Below are 23914 nucleotides of genomic sequence, written 5' to 3'. Positions count from 1 at the left end.
CAAATATAACAAGTTGTTAAGGCAGATGGACTACTTTGGTTGAGAAGGCTGTGTGCAAATTTAGATATATGTTTTTAAGGAAATCAAAGGAGTTTTTCTTAATTTTAAAATCTGATGTTCTATATTAGAACATAAAAACATAATTTGAGTTATAAGTAGCTTTTCAGCTCAACTGTTCGACTACCTGAATATCACAATTTCTGATTTATCATATGAATCATGTCAGTTTTTATTGTTCATATCTTTTCAGGCATCTGCCAAGCTGAGATTGTGATTTGTTTTCACATATGTTGTGATAGAGAAGATTCAGGATGTGTAGTGGTTTAGCATCAGGCTGTATGTGCCTTAATTCTCACTTCCAGTGGTAAAACATTCTGTCATATTTTTAAAGTATTGGAATTCTCATTCTAATGTATGTTAAGTGGTTTTCTATTTCTATATTTTTTGTATCTCCTTTATCATCTCTACCACCCACCTTCCCAATTATAAACAACCACAAAATTCTACAAATATGATCATTAATTTTTGTTTTCAGCATAGTCTAGATATCTAATTAAATGGATGATTATCTGAATACAATCTTACAGTAGGATAATTGCTTCATTTATAATTCAAATACATATTTAGGTAATTCTTTTCTTAAATATATCAGTAGGTATATATAATATGCTTAGATCTATGTGTCTTTACTAAACTGTGATATGGTTAAGCTATCTTAAACTTTTCCTGTTTGTTTATAAATTTGTCTCCTGAAATTAAGACTTCATTTGTCTTAAATATTCCTGATTCTCATATACCACTTGCTATAATTTAGTTCTTATGACTTGTCTTCTATTTTTCTTTCTTCTTCTACCTCACATATATGCAGGTGAGAAATACTATTTCAAATAAAACATATGGAAAATAACAGATGTATTGCAGTTGGTCTCGGAGAAAGTTGGCTATTTGCTGGGTGAAATAGTCTTGAGAATCTTTTATTGGAAATATTTTAACTGTTATAAATTGACTATTAATTGATACCATCATGAACACCTTCCTCCCAATTTTCTGTCAAGTTGCCTTTGCTTTCCTATTGTACCCCTCTTGCCTTAGTAACCTTTTTGATTCCTCCTACTCTCCACTCTCACCCCTCTAATTGTGACTAATGGCTAGAACCTAATACACATTTCACCACTCACACTTTGCTGACAACATTTGGATAAAGATGGACAATATTCATTAGCTCTGTGTGCACTTTACTGAAAGAGCCTTACACAGGAGTGCCACCCTCTCCCATTTTTATTAAAAATTAAAATGCTTTTCCTGTCTTGGGGGTTGGGGTGAGTTAGCCATGATAGAGGACAGGGCTACAGTGCTAATAAATAAAAATAATAAGTATTACCGCTGGTTGAGTGACCCTGGGAAAAGAGCACTACAAAGCCATTTGTTGTTCCCTTTCACTTGTCAACAGCACTGGCCTAAAAGCTTTAGCCGTTGTTGAGGACCTAACGGAACCCTTGGAAAGTTAGAAAAACTGTCAAAAAAGAAACTCAGGCAAAGATTAGTTGAGTATTTTTGTATTTCTGTGCTGTTTTGGGACAATTCATATATTAACCTAATGGAAGTGACAATAGTCTTTGTCCCTCTTACTACTACAGCTTTTTCAATGTCATCTTTATTGACATGAACCGAAACTGAACTGAAAAATTCATTTTTCCGTTTTTATGAACTGAAAAATTCATAGGAATGACAGATAAACCAGTGAAACTAAGGGTTATGAATCATTTTCATAAAAATGTGTAGAGGTAGAACTATTACCCTTTGATGCGGCTTTTGTTTTCTAGGTAGTTTTAGTGATGGGCAAAATGAAGCATATGTATATATTTTTTTCATTTGGATTTTAACATAGATCTCTTGGGTTGCTGTACACTAAGTTGTAGTTGTAATGTTAGTCAACCTTTTTAAATGTTACTGTGTGCCCAGCACTGTCTTAAGCACTTTACATAAATTATTTCATTTAATTCTTTTGACAATAGTATAAGTATAGTTATTATCCCCTTTTATAGATGAGTAAATTGAAGCATAGAGAGGTTACATTACTTGCCAAAGGTCACAAAATTAGGCATAGTAAGTGATGGAGTCATGTTGTATGACATTAAGTTTCTTTTTACATTTAATAGCAAAACAGAGATTTTGTACATGAGAAAAAAACTCTTTGCAATTCCTTTTTGAAATGCTGCCCTCGGGGCTTCCCTGGTGGCGCAGTGGTTGGGAGTCCGCCTGTCGATTCAGGGGACGTGGGTTCATGCCCCGGTCCGGGAAGATCCCACATGCTGCCAGCGGCTGGGCCCGTGAGCCATGGCCGCTGAGCCTGCACGTCCGGAGCCTGTGCTCCACAACAGGAGAGGCCACAACAGTGAGAGGCCCACGTACCGCAAAAAAAAAAAAAATGCTGCCCTCAAATTACTTATGTTACTTTTTTCTGGGATCTAATATTTAAAACAAGAAAAAAAACAAGAGTGTTTTAGTCTATGCAAGGAAATGCACTTGCTTTGCGAGTGATGGAGTGGATAAAACTAGGAGAGTTTCATAAGTCTGTCTCTTAATGGATATTTTGTGTAGTAAATATAGAGCCATCTTTTGAGGAGAAAACCCAAGTTTATTGATATGTACAGTTATAGCATATTGATTATGGTATATTTAATCATGTAATGAAAAAATATTCTTCTAAAATATGGTATAAGATTGGATATAATTGAACAGGTGTGTTAACAGTTATAGCCTGTACGTCGAGAAGATTTAAGCCTGTGGGTAATGATTTAGATATTGCAATATTCCAAAAACTGGTTGCACATTAAAAATTTCAAAACTTTAGTCAGCAGGCCAAAGAATTTTTTTTTTCTCTTAACCAAGCTCTTATTAAATTTCAAGTGGAAACAAAGAAATATTTTGGCACTACTGAAAGTAAAGTATTTCTAGAGCTTAATTCACTTCAGGATGATTACATATAAAATGAGGCTTACTGAAATCCTAATGCTTTGGAATTTCAGATGTATTTCTATTGTGTGTTGTGGTGTGTGTTATTTTTTAACATTTCCTAGAAGAACTTGATATTTCCAGTAGCGGACTAGCTGTAGTCCTTGGCTAATGAGACTATTACAAGGGCTTCTGCTCTTCAGTGCCCCGATACTCTCCAGATATGTAGAAGTTTTTATATTACTAACATTGCATTGTTTGATATTTGCCCCCAAATGTTGTCTAGACATGCAGCTATTGTCAACATGAATTGAACTCTTACTGGTATATGATTTCCAGATTTAGCCCAACCTTCCCCTCAAAAATAATCTTATTATCAGTAATTGAATAACTAAATAGCAAGACTGTAATTAGTTTTTTGAAGAAAACTATAGTTAGCCAAATGTACTAACTAACATTTGTAACTAACTATTCTATATTTTCATGGGAGCCATCAAGTAGAAGCTTCCAAGGGGAGAATATTGAATTAACAGTACCTAATTCTAACAGATGTTCACCACCCAGACCACCTATCATCTAATTATTGTCTAAAACTAGATGAGGTGAATAAAACTGGACTAACATTTTATTTTTGAAAAGTTTGACTCTTCATTAAAAGAACTTATTGTGGTGTGTGGTATATGGAAAAGAGCACTAAACTAGGAGTTAGGCTTCAAGTGCTGCCTTCATCATTAATTAGATTTATTATCTTAGGCAAGTTTTAAGCTTAAGTTAGATTTTCAGTCTGTAAAATGAAGAGTTTGGTCTAGACTAGTCATTACCCAACTTGTATTGAGCAAAAAACAGTTATCTCCCAACACTAGTTTCCTTGGTCAAATATTTAAGTAATACTATATAATCCATAACTCACTTAAAGATTGACAGTCTTGTTAACACATAAAGTGATCTAAATCTTGTAAAAAAAAGAAATGTAAATTTGTTTAATGTTAATTAGATTTACATGACAGTGGAATGCTTATTTTATTTGTTTGCTTTAGTTTTACTTGTAACCAAGCAATTTATGTTGGTTGGTTACAAGTAAACCAACCAACATAAATTTATGTCCAGTGTATGTTTTAGTAAATTTGTTTTGTGGAATGCTTATCTAAATGTTATCTAAAGCTCCTTCCAGGTTTAAAATGCTGATTCTATGATATGAATACTCGACATATGCTTTTACTTCTTGACTTTGAAGGAGGTATTAGTATAGTGTATTTTTGACGTTCAGCCATATTGTTGTTCCTTCCAAAAGACAACTTTCATCCCTAAATGTGCACCCTATCACATGTCAGGAATAACACAGCTTAGTTTAAGCCACAAAATTAAAGTATAAACAGTGGTAGATTTGGTATGACCTAACTCCTGGGACTTTGTTTAAGAAGTCACATATTATACGTACATATTTTTTGCTTGTTCGATTTTTTCAATGAGCTCTGCCACTGCAGCTCAAGGGAGATTAAGGGAAAAAACCCCTACATAAACACAAAGCAAAAACCTGAGCTTGTGTGTAAAGCTACTGCACTGGAGCGAATGTGGTTTAATTCTTGGCACTGGGAGGTTGTTGGAGAATTACAATATGTTGGCATGAGTCTCTGGGTTGGGTCTCATTGTTCCAGATGAGGGAGTCAGTCTTAAGGGTGTTCGGCACCGAAGGGAAAAAGGAGTGAGAGTTATAGGGAATGAGCAGGCCCTCAAGAGGCAGGATGCTGTCGTAACAGTGGCTGGCGCGGTTAGGGGGGCCCATTCACCGGTGGGGATTGCCACAGGCATTGATGTGAAGAACCATATGTGAGTAAAAGAGGCAAGGGTGAGAAGGGAAAAGCAAGCAAACATATCAGAAGGGTTCTGATGGCAGAAAGAGACAGAAGTAATCCAGTTAGAGTCATCTTACTGTTAATGGATTGACTGATAAGGATAGCTTTCATTTCTCTCTAATTTATCTTACAGCTTATTTCTTAATATTTATTTTATTTTCTCTTTAAAAATATATATGCATTTACCTTACCCCTAAAGAGACAGATTCTCTAATTAAGAGGCTGTGGTTTTGTATTCCATCTGTTCTACTTTCTGGCTAGATGATGCTGGGCCTTGGTTTTCTTTCTGAGCCTTATTAGTTTTCTCATCTGCAAAATGGATATAATGATAATATACAACATTGACAAATTATTGTATCTGACAGCATTCTGTAAACTGAAATGCCATGCAAATAATAATAACTATTATTTTCTGTCATGCTGATTTTAATATAGAGAGCTCTAGCTTTAATTTTAATGGTAATCATGATACTCCAATGCTTGGGAGAAGTAAATCTCAGGAGACTCTTTAAAGTGTTTAAAGTAAAACTATGACACATCTTAACATGAAAATAATGGATAATCCAGAATTTGAACATTTGGGAATAACTGTTTGTCCAGAAACATACCATACTCACAGTTTAAAATACAATTCTACATGTATTTTTGTTTAAATCACATCTTAGAAAGTGGAATATTTAATAGATAACTACTGTCTCTTTTGCTCCATAAGCACTGAAGTAGCAGTTACATAATTGTGTCAGATTTCACTTTAATCATATTCACACATTAATGAACAGGTATATTATAAATGTTGAGATTTTGCCATTTGATCTTTCATGGTTTTAATCATTTATATTCTATGGGATCTTTACCATTTTCAGAGAAATTCAGTCATTGGTACATGTCCATTTATTGTGATCGTTATTGTGAGATCATTTCATACCACTTCTTCATGAACTACCAGTGGAAATAAATTCAAACAGTAGCAGTTGTAGAATATTGAACATGGATTTGCTGAAAGCTCTTTGTTTTACAGTAATTCAGACAGAGAGGTGAAGTAGGTGAAAAGATATGCTTTTGGTCCCCCTGAGCTAGATAGTGTTAAAGTCCTGGTGAGAATCCATATTGTTTGACTTATAGCCCAATAGTCCTTCCACCTTATGAATACATTTTCATTTCAATGCATATATCTGCTATATGGTCATAGGTTTTCCTTAAATCATCCAAAATTCTAAAGTTCAAAGTCATATAGTGGGACTACATCCTGAACATATTGAAAATTGTAAGGAATCTTGGCTTTTAATCTCATCATGCTGCCCATAGGTACATGTTACCCTGGGATATTCAATTTATCCTTTCAAATGTTTACTTCGTCCATCCACTGGAGTTAATAACAATAGTTTTTCTGACTGTTCATGGCTGTTTTGCAGGTGAAATGCAGTAATGTGTGTGTACTAAAAAGAGCAAAGGCTTTGGGATCCAGTAAGTTGAATTTAGCTCCGTATTGGGCAAGTCACGATATTTCTCAAAGCTTTGGTTTCTTAATGGTGAAACAGACGTACCAATATCTAATTCAGGAGATTATTATGAGACGTTTGAGATACCACATGTAAAGGACCTGGTACACTGTTTCTCACTTAACCCTCAACATGACAGCTATCATTATCATCATCAACAAGAGACTTAGGAATTTGTAGGGAAAAAAAAAAAACCTTAATCCAAGACTCAGCTCTGCCCATGACATATGGTGAAACCTCAAACAGATCCTTTTCTTCCTTTGGCTTTTTTCTTAACCTGAAGGATGGCTATAATAACACAATCTGAGTCTTCAGATTTTTGCTTTGATTTAATGAGAGAATACAGGTAAAAGCATCTAGCATAGTTCCTGGCACACAGGCTGTTCAATAAACGTTTATTGAATCTGAGTTTAAAGTATATACCTCATCCAAATTGCAAGTTTTATTGTCTTTATTCATCCACAGGCATGACAACCCTGAGTTAGATATATTTCTGATTTTACATCTTGCAAATTACTTGGTCTTAAAGAAGTTATTCATTTTTTTCTGCAGTGTATGTTAAAAGTCAGGTACTTGAAAAAACTGGCTTTGTATGAGAACCTCCTATCTTTATGCAAGTTAATAAAGAGGCCAGGAATGTTGTGCAGGTTTCAGAAATCTGGCGGCTGTTTCTTTAACTCTGCAACTTAGACAGAAGACTTCTGTTTCTTTATGAGCACACTACAGTGAATATTTTGTCTAGCTGCAGGGGAAAAGCTTTGTCATGGACTTTGCAGACAATAGCCTTAAAAGTAAAATGGTCTGCTTTTGGTGCCGGGAGGTTCAGGGGCCTATTGTTAGTGCACAATGGATTTCTATTGCTGCATTCCTGCTTTGCAAGGTTTGTTAGCTTTTAATGACTGACGGTACTCTACTGCAAATACCATATTGGTTGGACCCTGTTTACATGCTACTCAAGAATTTTTGTAGAGTGCTGGAAAAAAGAAACAGTGGTATTTGTTTGACCTACTCCGATAAGGTTTAAAAAATGATTTCACTCACCAAGTGTTTACTGCAACTGTAGAAACATTGGCTATCCCTGCAGAAGTATTTTAAAGTTACTTTTAAAGCCTCAGTGAACAGAAATATTGATTACAGTAAGAAGAGATTTAATGCATTTTATTACTCAGAATTGTCATTACCATTTTCAAAACAATGTGGTATAGAAATAGGGATATTTTAAGAAAAAGTAAAATCTTTAGGATCTTTTTTCCTTAAATGTGAAAAAATAGAAAGATATATTTTGTTACAAAGAAAAGAAAACATTTCACACATTCCATGTAAATGTGCACACAGTAGTTGTGGGGTGTGTGTGTGTGTGTGTGTGTGTGTGTGTGTGTGTACACACTATACATACAGGCTATGTGAAGAAGTAATCATTCAGAGCTTTTCACTATTTTATTTTCCCCAAGTTTTTGACATCTGAAAAAGAAGCAATCCATGCTGCCACAGTTTTTCCAAAGAAAATTTCACCTCCCATTGGTTGAAAACTCCACACAGGCTTTGTGACTCTGATAGCTGATGTCTTTAAGATGAGGGCCTGAGAAAAGTAGATAGCATTAGCCAAGATGACGCTGAAGACGCTTTAAAATGCATTTCATTGTGGGGAAAATTAACGCGTTTCTAATAATCTTAGGGTCTCTAGGCCAGACGGTCCCTTTGATAAGTTAACATGTACTCCCTTTATGCTCCTAGTAGGGGGTAAACAAATGTCTGAACAAACACAAATACGCATAAACACCAATGTGGAGAATGGCAGTGTGTGTCTTCGATCTAGATAATAAGTGTGGGTATTGTTATTTAGATGGAGCATACTGGGACACTTATCTTTTAGTACACACCATTTTCTAACTGAATGCAGTGCTAATCGTGGGATTGAAAGCCATTGTAATTGTGTACCCATCTAAATGCTGACAAGAATATACAATTACATTATTTGGAGCTGAGTTTAATGTTTCGGAGTTTTATTAGCATTTATATTTACTTATACATTAAAATTCAACACAAAAGGAGAGATCAAAACCATGTGACATATGGAAACAAATGTCAGACTACCACATAACCCTGCTCTCTAAAATCTGTGTGTCCTGTCTTAATACAGGGCATTTTAAAAGAGTGTGATACAAATCTGAAATAAGCAAATAATAAGTTTCCATTATAGGCATTACTTACTTGTCTAGATTCTGCAATCTTTGTAAAGCTTCTTTTACACCAACTCTTTTTTATATGTTCATGGTACTGGCAAATCTTTCCACAGTGTGCTAACCACCACACGATGTTAAACACATATTACGAAGTGGATGTAATTGTAAACACACAGAGGGACATAATTACATGTAGCAGATTTAAGAGCTAATTCTTTGCCTTTTTTTTACTCTGCATTTTATCAACATAATTATTTTTTGACTGCAGACTAACACCCTGAAATTGACAAGCATCCATTATAGCAGGAATTTGTTCACCAAATTGGAAAACAATGAACTGCAGGTTTATATGTACCCATTGTCATAAAGAATTAGTACGGCTTTGTTCCACAAGAGGAAAAAGCTAATGATTTTGAAACAGCAGGTGACAAAACACATTCTTTTTTTCCTCCCCTGTTATCAGTTTGTTGATGAAGTCATTATGAACTGGGACCAGGGTAGGGATGGCCTTATTTTTAGCAGATAGACTTTTAATGAGCTTCGTTATAAAGGTAGTCACATTGATTTGCTTACCTGTTTTTTTTTTTTTTTTCTTTACTTAGAAACCCCCAGTATTGAAAAGCTACTATCAAAGGACTGGAAAGACAAGCTTCTTGCGATGGGATCAGGGAACTTCGGTGAAATAAAAGGTAATATGTTTGCAATTATTTTGATCTAAAATGTACCGAAATGAATCTGATATTTAGAAATATTAGTGGTGATAAAGTATTTCTGCCCCCATGCACTCTGTCTTTGGTGTTTCTTCTTTCTAGCTTGAAAAGGGATGTACAATGGTTCTTATTTTCTCTCTATGCCTTATAATAGTATGTTTTTTTAACAGAATAACCCCACTATATCTTTAACAGTCTTTGATTTTCATCTTTTTTTAAAATTTTCAATGACTTACTTTATAAGTACAAATGTATGTACAGCAGGGTTAAAAACTGTATGAGATGATTTTATACATTCTACATATTAGAAGTATGAATATACGTAATCTCCACTTAAAACCAGGAATGACAAAGGGAGAAGGTTTAATTCCTCATATAAAAATAAAATCAAGTGATGCTTTCAATCAATTAAAAAGTGTGTTTTCTCAGAGCATAGCAGGCAATCTATGGTTTTCTATTTGTTGCCAATAGGACACTTTTGAATCTGAGTTCTAAAGGATTAATTTTAAGGCAAAACTACTTATTAATATTAATATATTTTGTTATCTATTACTCTGTATATTTTTGATAGAGGCTGAATATATATTTTAAATATCACCAGATTTATATTGATATACATGTAGAAATATATGTGTAAATAACTTTTTTGCATATGTGTGTACGTGCACGTGTTCTCCCACTGAGAGGCAATCATCTCTCTTAAGGCTTTACTACATCAGAGCATCCTGGAGAAGGGCAAAGCACAAATCAGTCTTCTCAAATGTTTGACTTACGTGATGTCAATATCTCTGTTTGGGAAACTTCCATAAAACGTTTGATTGAGTATCTCACTTCTCATCCATATATTTGGAGCTTACATATATTCAGGCTATGATTAGGTGTGAATGGGTTGTGAGAGAATGAATTCCTGCTAATCAGTAAATTAAGTAACCAGAACCTATAATGGAATGAAATTCAAACAAGTAATAATTAATATCCCTTAAAGAGCTTGAGGACAAAGTTTAAACAGAACAGAAAAGTTTCATTTTCTGAGGCAGCAAGTCCTCTATTTTGTTGGATTTTAACCCATTTGCACCTGAGATGCAGGATGTATTATTCTCCAAGGTTCTTTATTCTCCTGTGACCTGGGTAATAACTGAGAGCAGAGCAGAGAAGACCGCCTGTTCCAAGCCTTGTGATCTCGTTCCATTGGAGGACAAACATTTTTCCCTCCCTCCTTTTCCTCACAAGTCTAACTTAAAAGCAGCAACAGCAGTGATGATAAGCTTAGAGGAAAGAAGCTCAGCTGTCCTTTCAGGCTTGCCTGTGGGGTTAGTTCAGGAAGCTGCAGTACAGTCACAAAAGAAGTTTCTGTCTTTAATTTTGAGGTTTTTAAGCTTCACATTCAGAGCACAAGTTTAGTTATTGTCCTCTGGTTCTGTTCAAAAAGCTGTTTTCTGATGCATTTTAAAAGCAACTGTAGGTCTTTCTTCTGTTTGGGGGGCATGGTTATTAGGTGCTCGGATCAGGTTTGGCAGAAAACTGGAGGAAAAAAGCGCTGGGTTACTTTTCCTACTGACTGCCCGTGACAGTTGCAATTACTATCCATTGTTCATAGGTGGCTCCAAAGTGGACAGGATACAATAGCGTGTTGCCCTCTGGGGGGAAATGAATTTGACTTAATGGTTCTTGGGGGGGTCAGACCCTATGATTATGTGCTGCCCAGGAATGTGGTTTTCATACCACCTCAGACGAAGTTAGTCAAGAACAATAGCCTAGCTGTTTGGCCTCTATTTTTTATGAGGCAGATAAAGGTGTAAGTCTCATGTATGCATAGACTGTTTTCAGTCAGGGTAGGGAAGGATAAGCATTACCTTTTTTTAAATCTGAAAATATGAACTTATTCAATTATTAGATAATTTATTACTGATAATTCAGAGCAATGTATCTGAGTAGAACCTTTGTATATATTAGGATGTTTACAGCCTTTACAGTATTTACCGGGTCTTCTTGTGGATTGAAACTCTTCTCCTCCATTTACACTGGTCAGTTTCCACTTAACTTTTTTTTTTTTTTTTTTTTTTGTGGTACGCGGGCCTCCCTCTGTTGTGGCCTCTCCCGTTGCGGAACACAGGCTCCGAACGGGCTCCGAACGCGCAGGCTCAGCGGCCATGGCTCACGGGCCCAGCCGCTCCGCGGCATGTGGGATCCTCCCAGACCGGGGCGCGAACCCGGTTCCCCTGCATTGGCAGGCGGACGCGCAACCACTGCGCCACCAAGGAAGCCCTTTTTAGCTTTTTTTTTTTTTTTTTTTTTTTTTTCACTTAACTTTTAATTAGTTCCAGGAAACATGAGTGAGTGAATGAATGCGTGTGTGTGTGTGTGTGTGTGTGTGTGTGTGTGTCCATTCTTGAATATCTAAGACCACAGCCAAGTGAGGGCAGAGCTCAGTTCCTAAGTGCTGGCTTCAAGTTGCTGTGAGTGAATTACTTTCAGCTCATTTGGACAAAGATTAAACTTAGAGCTTGGCAAAATTCAAAGAAGTGTTTCTTACTATTACTATTTAAAAAGTGAAAATGATAAACTTTTAAAAAGAGGAGAAATAAATAGCATTTGGTCTGGATAGTTTAGCTGTCAATAAAGAGTTGTCATACCCACTTAAAGTCAATCTCATTTTTCAAGAAACAGTGTGAGTTAGGAAAGGTCACCCATTTCTGAAAGCATAAAATTATTTTTCATGTTAGATTAGAATTTAGACCATTTTATGGTCTGGTACTTTGGAAATGTGAAGTAATTAGGTTTTCAAGTTACATTAGAAACAATTCTCTAAAAAAACACACACAAAAGTACACTGGATTCAGTTTTCCAGAACAAAAGAGTTTGACTAAAAAGGTCTACCGATAGCAAACAGTCAATATATATTATAAACTGATTAGATGACTACAGAAATAATTTATTTCTTCTTCTCTAATCAGCTGTATAGTATAATTGGCCAGTTTACAGGGGTTTCTTTGCCCTTATCTATAGCAGAAGCACTGAGTAATGGTCGTGTGAAAGATGAAGAAATACATTTTATAGCCTCATAGTTACTGAGGAGGGAAAAAACAGTGCCTGCACTCCAGTTGGCAGCCAGTAGCATCACACATTGTTTCGGCTAGCATGAAATTCCATTACACTGAAGGTCATTGCATTGGCACCTCACCTGAGGACAGTATCTGGGGATCCATGGCAGCTTCGACTAATCTAAACAGATCGTCTGTTTTTCAACAAAGCCATTGCAAAATGTGTATTTTACTGACTTAAATTTACTTGTAAAATTATAACAAAAATATCTTCATGCAAAATTCTCTTAAAATAGTTCTATTTTGTTCAGGTTATAAAAGCAGGGCATTGTTTGAGAGGTTTTCGGACTAGGTCACTCAGAAAAGCCCAGATCAGTTTCTCTACCTGCCATGTTTGAAGAATTCTTTACAGCCTTGTTTCTTTCTCATTGGTATCCCAGGTAGACCCTTCTCACCCTGCTCAGAATGCGTTAATTTAAGCCAGTAAAGCGTTATATCTGGTATTAAGGAAAATGCCAGCTGTAGTCGGTATAATAAAGAATTGGCTCGTTTTGAAAGCTATAATTTTGTTCTTTCTAGAAGATGGGACATAAAGGCAAACACCAAACAGCTCTAGAATGCCAATGATGGATTCAAGGAAGGAATCCATTCCACAATACTGTGGTCTTTCAGAACCCATGAATTGAAGTCGTGCTATGTAGATTCAACACGAGGATTAAAGTAGATCCTCTCTTAGGTGACATAACATTTTGAGATGAAAGAGATATGTAGATTTAGTATATGGCTTGAAAGAGATGGTTCTGTTTAAATAACATTAGACGATTTGAAAATAAGCAGGCTTGGAACAGGAATCAGGTGCCAGGTAATAATCTAGTAAGAAGTATCCTTGGATTTTTATAAATTTAAAACACGGAAACTAAAATCTCAGCATTTAGATATGTAAGGGTTTGTATAACTTTGAAAGCTGTTTTAAACCCATTCTTTTATAAGTCCAGTAACTATTTAAGAAACACATGGTTTGCTAATTACCTTGTGACTATTTCATTTGTGCATAAAATTATATATATATATATATTTCTTCACATTTTTTCAGAGGGGTTGGAAATGTTGATTATTTTCTGAGGGGACTGTTGTATCTGGAATTTGTTTAACATAAGAGTCAGCCATAAGGAAGGTACATAACATATAGTCATTTACTTCTAAATAAAGTAAATGTTTAATGTTTTTAATCTACTAAGCTTGTTTTATAGTTCCTTGTAGTTGCTTATGAGTAATGTTTTCACTTTTTGTAAAAACTATTTCATAAGAACTGAAGAAAGACTACTGGTGCACAGAATATAAATTTTTAAAATAAGCTTGGCAGTGTCTATAAAAGCAGAAAGTGACTTTATGTTTTCTGCAAATCAGTCACTTGCTCTGTCTTAGAGAGCCAGAGTCCTTATGCCAGTGTATAAACACAGCAATTGATGGGAAGAGAACAGTCAGCCACTGGCTCTCATTGATTTGTATATTGATAATCCAGTTCACCAGTTAAGAAGTTATATATACCTTTTACAGCAGGCACTTAATAATGCATATTTTAAGCAGATACTCTTGCATATTCAATCTAGGGTTTATATTTGAAAATAAAAATATTCTCTCCTCAACATTTTTCTCATTTAAAAATACGTTCATTCATTTAACAAGTATTCATCTGTCCGAGGGTTGTGAAGATTCTAAAATTAAAATAATTATAAAACCATTGTTTTGGGCTTCCCTGGTGGCGCAGTGGTTGCGCGTCCGCCTGCCGATGCAGGGGAACCGGGTTCGCGCCCCGGTCCGGGAAGATCCCACATGCCGCGGAGCGGCTGGTGAGCCATGGCCGCTGAGCCTGCGCGTCCGGAGCCTGTGCTCCGCAACGGGAGAGGCCGCGACAGAGGGAGGCCCGCATACCACACACACACAAAAAAAACCATTGTTTTTTTCTTGTAGATGTGGACTCCAAAGCTTACACTATCCAGATCATTGGATAATAGAATTAACCTAAAACCTTTTCCTCTTTTAAATTAACATTTCTCTTACTAGGGAAGCATGATGTAGTTAAAAAGATTTGGTGTCTTGTTGCCCTGATTCTCTGAAAGACTTGTGGAAATGAGGTTACCTCTTTTGGTTTATTTCCTCATCCCCTCATTTAAAAACAGCTGCATTGGGGCTTCCCTGGTGGCGCAGTGGTTGCGCGTCCGCCTGCCGATGCAGGGGAACCGGGTTCGCGCCCCGGTCCGGGAGGATCCCACATGCCGCGGAGCGGCTGGGCCCGTGAGCCATGGCCGCTGAGCCTGCGCGTCCGGAGCCTGTGCTCCGCAACGGGAGAGGCCACGACAGAAGGAGGCCCGCATACCACAAAAAAAAAAAACAAAACAAAAAAACAGTTGCATCGATTACATGCCTGTTTATGTACAGCCACTTTGTTAAGATCTTTTACAAAACTGTTGTAACAAAGTCATTTTATTCCTATTTTATGTAGGAAGAAATTGAGTCTCAGAGAGAGAGATTAATTATCCAAAACCACGTACTTTAGTGTGACAGGGTCAAGATGTGACTAATTCTGTCTTCCTTCAAAGCCTGTGCTCTTTACATGATGCTTGGTAGTCCGTCTTAGTAAAGTTAGAATGGGTGATCTCTAAAATCCTTTAAAACATGAAAACGTATTCAGACCCACCACAGCTAGATGAAGAGTCCCTCTGAGATGCACCCATCATTAGCCCGCCTCCATGGTGAACTTTTCTTGTAGACTATCTAGCTTACTGTAGGCCCAAAGTTTGGAACCCAGTATGTATTTGATGAATGGATGACCAAGAAATGCCATGTTTTGAGGTGGCTATTATTGGCTACATTCCAGTCTCTAAATGCAGCAAATTGAATGTGATATTCAAAACAAAACAACACAAAACTGTTTTTTACATTTTAAGTACAATACCCAAGTAAGCGGATGGAATCATCTTGGGAAAAGGTTATAAAATTACAGTCTCCATTAAAAGGTAGACGTCTGTAGTAAGAAATTGTATAGAACCATACTTTTTAAAAAAGGCAAGAACGACCCTTGCTTTCACTGTACAAATGATAATGCACACATCTTGTTCATAATGTCCCAGAAACAAAATATCCAGCCATGGGGTAACAATGGTAAAGACCATAGCTACTTTTCAAGTGTTCCATTTCATTCTGATAGTCACCCTTAAAACTGACAGCTTTCACGGGAATTTCCTGGCAGTCCAGTGGTTAAGACTTGGTGCTTTCACTGCCGGGGAACTCCCGCAAGTCAAGCGGTGCAGCCAAAAAAAAAACCTGATAGCTTTCCATAGTACATATATTTTAAAATCCAAGCCAAAGTCCACCTTTTAAGATATTGAAGCAAAAAGAATTAAACTATTTTTTCACAATAAATTACAGAAATCTGAAAGAAGGTAAGAATATTTATCGTATTAGCAGCGTACACTAGAATATCAATTTATACTGTCATGTAATACATGATAGCATTCCTTATGTAATTTTAATAGATTCCAACTTCTACGAGTATCTATATTGCAGTAAAGGATATATAACTAAATTTTATCAAAGTTTGATTACATTTGTTGTCAATGAAAAAGACCAATGCACAGATGTTTGTAAGTTAGATAACTTAAATATTCCTTTGATGAAATAGAATAATGCCATTCATACCTTCTGATGAGGGGGTCTGACTTTTACTCTAGTTGGATAAGACTGCCATTGAGAAAGGCTTTAGTTGTGAATTTAGAATAACTTAAGTTTGTTTCTATTCATTATATTTTCAGTTCATTCAACAAATACTGCTATCTGTCTTGCCATGTGCTATGTTCTGGAGATGTAATGGTAGCAAATGGAGTAGACAGATTTCTGCCCTTCTGGAGCTTACACTCTAGTAGAGGCACTTTCTTTTTTTTTTTTTTTCCAATTTTATTTTATTATTATTTTTTTACATCTTTATTGGAGTATAATTGCTTTACATTGGTGTGTTAGTTGCTGCTGTATAACAAAGTGAATCAGCTATATGCATACACATATCCCCATATCCCCTCCCTCTTGCGTCTCCCTCCCACCCTCCCTATCCCACCCCTCTAGGTGGTCACAAAGCACGAGCTGATCTCCCTGTGTTATGTGGCTGCTTGAGGCACTTTCATTAGGCAGAATTTTTAAAGGCAACATAACGAATGACTTTTAGATCCTTCAGGTGGATTACCAGTTGAAAGGAACAACATTTCCATAAAAAAAAATTAAACCAAGTAGAGTCCTGTCCAAATTATAACACTGATAATCTAAGGAACACCAACAATAAAAGAAAAAAAACATCCTGGCAAAGACTGACTGTTGCTTTGAATTAAATGTGTGGTAATTTTTTTGAGGGAAGAAACATAATCTCTAGTTTGCTTTCAGCATCAAAATTCTAGGACTTTAACTTTCCTGAGTGACCCTTCCTTCCTTTTACTTTTCCTTTAGTTATATCAAAACTCCCAAAAATTTACTGTGATTTTGATTGTAACTTCAAGCCGTATATCTATTGCATTTTGGTAGAATAAAACAATATTGGGGAAATATAAGCTTCCGAAGATTTTTTCTTTTCTTTTTTTTTTTCTTGAACATTTTATTTCCATTCAGAGCTTAGCAATTACTTTAGCTTCACATTATTCTGTCATAAATGATAACCAAATGGCCTAAGTAGCTAAAATCATAAAACTATTATAAGCCAAGTCAATGGTATATATATATAAAGTTAATAGAAAATGACAACTATACGGGTACACGTTTGTTTTGAACCTTACTAGAAATATGCCAAAATAACAAGTTTTATTAAAGAATGAGGTCCTTGGGCAGAAGCGGAAGAAGAGTCATATCATCAAAAATTATTAGGAAAACTGTAGGTAAAAAGAAATCAGCCTACAATTTTAACCAAATAAAGGAGAAAAGGAGAACACATCATCAGGGGCGATGACAGTTCAGGAAAATACATTTACCATCCATCACAAACTTTCTCACCACCTCAAGAGCTCAGCACAAGGCTCTCCAGGCATTGTTATTTTCCCGCTAAGTTTCTTTATGTGGAACGTAAACCTACATTTATGGTAACAACAGGATATTATACTGCTATTTAACCTGACAGCAAAAAACAGGAAAAAAACTTATTAAGGCCAGACTAACCTCAGACCATCTCAATACCCCTGAAAATAGGGGCAAAAAAATGAATCATTAAGAAACAGTATTCAAAGAGCACTGTATTATCTAATGTGATTTATAAAACAAGTAAAATTCAGTTATCTTTGATGGAAAAAAACCATAGTATTATTTGAAATTTAGGACTGTTTTGATGCTGATTTTTTACTGAAGTGGTACTCCAAGCTGTTAAGTTGGAACAAATTCCAAACGCACAGTTACTTGCATCACCTCAGTTTAATAATCCAATAAATGACAAAAATGACAAACAATGAAAACAGCATCATATAGCACAGCAGCTTTGGTTGGCTCCCTCTGGATAAAATCTTCAGTTTTCTCATGGTTTTACCTAGAAGTCCAGTTGTAGCATCAAACTGTGAATCCATTTCAGCTAATAATTTATTTTGATGTTTAACTTCATGGCCTATTTCAATAGAAAGAGATTTTGTAGCAGTTACTTTGTTTCTCAGACTTTCCGTGAGTCTCTCATTTTCTTCTTCACAGGCCCTATAACCACTATTAGCATAGCCATAGTTCCCATAGTTGCCAGGAGGTACTCCTTCACCCAGGCCCGCATGCCTCATCCTGCCAGAGGAGCGGGCGAAAAGGCGGGCGGAGGGGTGGGTAGGAAGAGGCCAGGGGTCACCCGGCCCGCGTCCTCAGTACCAGGGCCCAACGAAACACCAACTTCTTCCCCTAAAGCGCCACGACATCAGGCCAAAAATTTTTTCTTGTTATTTCAAATGTATTTGAAAGCATCCTTAAGTAATCCTAATAAGGGTTATTTATCTATTTACATAGATTCATACATTATCACTCAATTAAGGACTTTTCTCTCATCTTAAGAAGTTTATTTAATTCATTTAATAAAAGGTTATGGGGTGCCTACAATGTGCTAGGCATTACTCTGGGGACATAGTATTAAACAAAAAAAAGCTAGAATTCTGCTATCATGGAGTTTATACTCTACTGGGAGATTCAATAAATAAATAACTATGTCAATAACGATACAACATATGGTGCTAACTACTGTAATTTTGGATTTAACTGTAATCTTGGGTGGCCATAATGTGATCAGTTAGTGTTCCAACTACATTTCATTATTTCATGAGAGCATAAATTTATATTCTCAAACTTGAATATTTTTTCTGCTAGCTATATTCTATTTTTGGAGAAAGCTCCTGAGTGGCATATGAGAAAACAGTCTAAAACTTGATTAACTAATAGAGTTTTCCTTTTTAAATGTAGAATTCCTTAATTCTGATTCTTCAAGATTCTCTTTTTAAGAAAAGAAGAATCGTATCACTGATAATAATACCCTTGATCTCTTAATAATTGTGGTTATTAAATTTTCATGTTTTGTCTTGCCTCCTTGATTAAAAAAAAACTACGTAGGGCCAAGAACTGTGCTTTAAGCCTCTTTTTATTTCCATCAAACCCCAGCTTAGAACATTAAGAATAATAAATGCTCAGCCAACAGTTTTTTATTTACTTGTAAAATAAAAGGGGGAAAACAGCTACAGATTATTACTCATCATAAATAAAAAACAATCAAAATATTTGTTCATCCTGATATTTTGTAATGAGTAAATAGCCATCACTTTTTACTGTTGAGTTATAATCTAGAAGAAGGGAAGTTTATGTTTGTATGTCAAGCCTTATACATGTAATAATTCTCTATACACCAGAGTCATTGTCATCGCAACACCACTCTCTTCTTGTTTCTCTTTTCTTACGTGTTTTATTGCCATCTTGTTTTCAGGGACTCCCGAAAGCCTCGCTGAGAAGGAGAGACAGCTCATGGGGATGATCAATCAGCTAACCAGTCTGCGAGAGCAGCTGCTGGCTGCCCATGATGAGCAGAAGAAGCTGGCTGCATCTCAGATTGAGAAACAGCGCCAGCAAATGGAGCTGGCCAAGCAGCAGCAAGAACAGGTGAGTAAGAACTAGAGACACAGTCAGATTCCTCGGGTATTGTTTTGCCTGCAACATATAGGTCACTCTTGGAGGCAAACAAAGATCAGTTAAAGCTTCTCCCCCCGGCCTTGCATAAGTAAATAAAAAAGGCAAAACACCAAAGTGAGCAAAAAACTCATCTGAAAAAGCTTATTAACTATTTTACTGGTACATAACTTGGAAGTGATTATAATCAAGGTGAAATTCATGAGCAAAGTACCAAACAGAACCATGGAGAGTCAAGAGAACATTTCCAGTCAGGGACGTTATGAAAGATTTCATTCAGTGTGTTTGGGGTGAACTTTGAAGGCTAGGTAGGATTCAACAAGTGAAGTCAATTTCCAATCATGGGGCAAGAAGTTTGGTTAGGAGGCTATTATGATAATCTAAATAAGGCGTGAGACTCTAAACCAGATAGGGTAATAACCATGGAGAAAGAGAAAAAAGGGATAAATAAGTGGAAGAATTATGGTCAGTTGAATTTTTTAAGTGGGCTAAAGAGAGAGGAAAAGTGTTGAGCCTGGGTAATAGGGAAGGTCAAGAGGAGGGCAGATTTGGAAAAGCAGGTGGTTTTATTATGCTGAATTAGAGCTGTTGTCAGGTTGTCCATCTGAAAGTATGTGAGAGAATAGAAATATCAATTAACAATTTGGAAGAGAGGGCCTAATTTCCTAGATTATCTACATAGAGATGGTAGTTTAAACCACTGGAGAAAGTCAGTTTCATTCATTTATTCAAAAAATAGTAATCAAGTGCTTCTTGTGTGCCAAGCACTGTGCTAACTACTGAAGTTACCTCAATTAACCAGAAAGACACAGCCCCTAATTTCTAGTGGAAAGAGAGACAATTAACAAAGGAAAAGAAAAATTAACAAAATAACTTCAGATAGTGATAAGTAATTTGAAAAAATGTAATGAGAGTAATTTAATAAATATTGATTAATATGACAAGTTTGGATTGCCATCTTAGTTTGGGTGGTTGGATCTGGAAGTTAAGCTCAGATCTAAATGACATATGAGAGGCAGTGGTATTAATATCTAGGGCCAAGGTGTTTCATGCAGAGGAATGACAGGTTTATAGGCCTTAAATGAGAGTAGTGGTGATATCATGAGAAAATGGAAAGGAATTAAGGGAAGATAGATCCTTGGGAGATGCTGGCATATAGCTGGTAGGGAGAGGAAAATGAACACATCCAGAAGCAAGAAGCTACTAGAGTAGTCATTTAGATTCTCATTGTCAGCCTTTAAGCATGTGGCTTCTCTGGAGCTTTAGTAGCAGAAATCAGATAATAAGAATTGACATGTAGAAGAATGGTGCCTAGTGGGGAAATGGGGGTAATGCATGAGAAGTATTACTTAAAAGAGGATTGGTAGTAATGGGAAGGAAAGACAGAAGGTGTCATAGGGTGAGCTTACATCTAAAGATGGCCCATCTTTTCTAGGACTAACTTAGTTTACCATCCCGTGTTCTGGGTTTAGTGCACTCACCATCTTAAGTGGAGGAGGGCCATTATTTAGTCAAGGGTGCTTCTGTATCTACACAAATACTGCAAAACCTTCTAGACAGCTGTCAAAGTGTAAACTAGCAGAGTTGAAAGAGGTGGAGAAACATTCAGATTACATTTGAGGAGCCCTCCTTTCCTTCTGTTTACTTTTCTCTGCTTGATGGTTCATCTCTGCTTGAAAGGTGATATTTTAATTTTTAATGAAATGCGCCACCATCTTCCTTAAGTATATATTTAGCCTGTTATTGGAGGTGGCCCTACCCCTACGATGAAACAGCTCAGAATGACTGCCCATGACAATCTAGAAGAACGCCACTCGTTTCTTGTTCATAACCCTCAATACCTTCAGACATCTGAATTCAGAAGATCCTAGGAGCCTCTGAAACTGGAGCTCAGATGGGGATATTTCTTTGTAGAGAATCCATACTTCGATGGGCCTGAGGGCATGCTTGTCCTAAAAACTCTGAGCAATTACTAATGGAGAGCAAGGTTCCTTACTTTCTCTTTCACACTCTGGCCCATCCTCAGATATCATCAACGGATTCTAGAATTTTTCACTTACTCTGACATTCTCCTTAGAACTTCAGAAATCCTTAGGTTCTTCCAGAAATTCTCCGCTGTATTGGAGAGATGCCAGGCAATTCTGCCTACGCAGCCTGAGAGAACATCCCTCCTGAGAGCTACCGGTCGGGTTCCTGGAGCCCGTTCTACTCTCCCACATCCTCTCCGCCATGCAGTGCTGGCTCACAGCATCACCACTCTGGTAGTCACTGATCTTTTCATCTGGACACAGGGAGATTTCTGAAGGACATTTAGTGTTTATTCCTTAAGATTCAGGTTAGGTTTCTCTCACCTTGAGAACTCCTTTTCTGACCCTGCTCTCACCGCTCCCTAGTCAGTGTAGTGTGTCCCTACTCTGTGCTCCATTCCACATTCCTCTTTTCAACAGCTTTCTGTTGAGCACCGATTTGATGCCAGCTTCTGTTTTAGTTAATGGGGTAAAGGAATAAAACAGACCTCACGTATTGAATTCTGGTTGGGAAGAGATAGACAATAAATAAGTAAAATATATGTTGAAAATGAAGCAGAAAAATAGGGATGAGGGTGCCAGGTAGAGAGATAGGCTCTTTTAAAATGACTGCTCAGGGCTTCCCTGGTGGCGCAGTAGTTAAGAATCCGCTTGCCAATGCAGGGGACACGGGTTCGAGCCCTGGTCCAGGAAGATCCCGCAAGCCGTGGAGCAACTAAGCCCGTGCGCCACAACTACTGAAGCCCGCATGCCTAGAGCCCGTGCTCTGCAACAAGAGAAGCCACCGCAATGAGAAGCCCACGCACTGCAACAAAGGGTAGCCCCCGCTCGCCACAACTAGAGAAAGCCCATGCGCAGCAATGAAAACCAAACGCAGCCAAAAAAAAAAGACTGCTCAGAGAAGGCCTCATTGATAGGGTAACAGCTGAGCAGAGACTTGTAGGAGGTGAGGGAGTGACCAATGCCGTTATCTAGGAAAAGAGTGTTCCAGATGGAGGGGAAAGCAAGTGCAAAGGCCCAGAGGCAGGAGTACCCTCGGGAAATAGGAGTGCCCTTGGTGTGTTCAACAGACAGGAAAGCGGAGTGGCAAAGGGAAGGGAGAGAGATGACATCAGAGAGGTAGCAGGAGGCCAGCTCACACAGGGCCTTGCAGGCACCATATGGAAACTGGCTTTTACTCTGAGCGGGACAGAGGGTTTTGCAAAGAGGAATAACACAACACAACTTATATTTTAAAAGGATCTCTCTTGGTGCTGGTGTATAGTAGGCTGCAGGGAGCAAGGGCAGAGGCAGAAAGCAGACAGGACGCACTCACAGCAATCCAGGCAAGAGACAGAAGTGACTTAGAACGGGAGGAGGTGTGGAGGGCTATGAGGCGGTTAGTTTCTTAATAAAATCTTAAGGCACTTATAAAAGGATTTAAATATCAGCTGAAATATTGATATGTGGGAGGAAAGAACCGGACTTAAGGAAGAGAGTGGTATTTCGTTTTCTACCTTTTCCTTTCCGACTTTTCTTCAAAGAGAAGAAAAGGAATTTCTTTAGGCTGTGTTCCTAAGATAAAACAACAGCATTAAGATAATTATAATTGTACCAGTGTACATAGGGGAAATAAAAAATTCATCGTGCAGCCATGTAGATCCAACCTCATCATATAGGTTCTTTACTTTCATTCATAGTAATGGACTCTGCATACATTTTTTCCTGAATTTTTTGCTTTCTGATACAGAGGTTAAGGGATATACTTTCCTAATGAAAACGATAGTGATCGTAGCATTGAGAATAAGAATTAGAGCGTATTTATAAGGCAGCTATAAGTTTCATGAGGTGAGAAGTTACATTCTTGTGAGAAGGTTTCCGGCCCTATCTCATGAAGTGTTTAAAATTTTCTTCTTGTCTCTTCACTCACGCACTCTTCATCGAGTGTTCACTCTGTACTCCTTTTGCGTCAGGCTTTGCGCAAATGGTGAGAGCAAAATCTACGTCACCCCTAACTTCCCCGTATTTATGGATTTCTACCTAGGAGACAGAAACCTGTTAATTAAAGCAAAAACAAAAATAAATATAACATCATAGCATGTGGTATAGTATCAAGTGGGTAGAGGACGTTATGAGAGCGAAAAACAGGGAGCAGTTGTGCTCGTCTGGCTTAGAAAACACTTAGGATGACCACACTGAGGGCTAATTCCTGAGTTTAGTTTTCAATCTGTTGAATTTGGAGTGCCTTTGAGAATGTTGTTGGATACATGTGCCTAAAGCTTAAAGCAAAGATCCAGGCTAGAGAAACAAATTTGTAATCGCTTGGCATTCTTGTGGATGTAGGTATAGAGGGAAAGGAATAGAGTCTAAAATGAGCCTTAACATTGTGCGATGGGAGAGAGCCATGGACAGTGACTGAGAAGGATCAGACTCAGAGGCAGGAGCAAAACGGGGAAAATGTGATGTCACAGAAGCCAAGGGAGAAAGTTCAGGATCAAGG

The 23914-nt window shown here is 37.2% G+C and overlaps 2 protein-coding genes across 3 annotated transcripts in view; one reads left to right on the top strand and one right to left on the bottom strand.

Annotated features, from left to right (window-relative positions):
• SOX5 (SRY-box transcription factor 5) overlaps positions 1-23914 on the top strand; it is a 1009763-nt gene that overhangs the window by 774155 nt on the left and 211694 nt on the right. For both annotated transcript variants that reach the window (XM_055085506.1, XM_055085507.1), the window contains 2 exons: positions 9093-9179; positions 19209-19381. In XM_055085506.1, the coding sequence (XP_054941481.1) occupies positions 9093-9179; positions 19209-19381 (260 nt within the window). The remainder of the gene's footprint in view (positions 1-9092; positions 9180-19208; positions 19382-23914) is intronic.
• LOC102994253 (BET1 homolog) lies at positions 17614-18077 on the bottom strand. Its single transcript, XM_055085508.1, has one exon. It carries the CDS (start codon positions 18028-18030, stop codon positions 17674-17676), a length of 357 nt encoding a protein of 118 aa, XP_054941483.1. The 5' UTR covers positions 18031-18077; the 3' UTR covers positions 17614-17673.

The sequence above is a fragment of the Physeter macrocephalus genome, chromosome 6, assembly GCF_002837175.3.
Source record: "Physeter macrocephalus isolate SW-GA chromosome 6, ASM283717v5, whole genome shotgun sequence".
Taxonomy (NCBI): Eukaryota; Metazoa; Chordata; class Mammalia; order Artiodactyla; family Physeteridae; genus Physeter; species Physeter macrocephalus.
The sequence above is the reverse complement of the archived record's forward strand: the minus strand, read 5'-3'. Positions and strand labels throughout refer to the sequence as shown.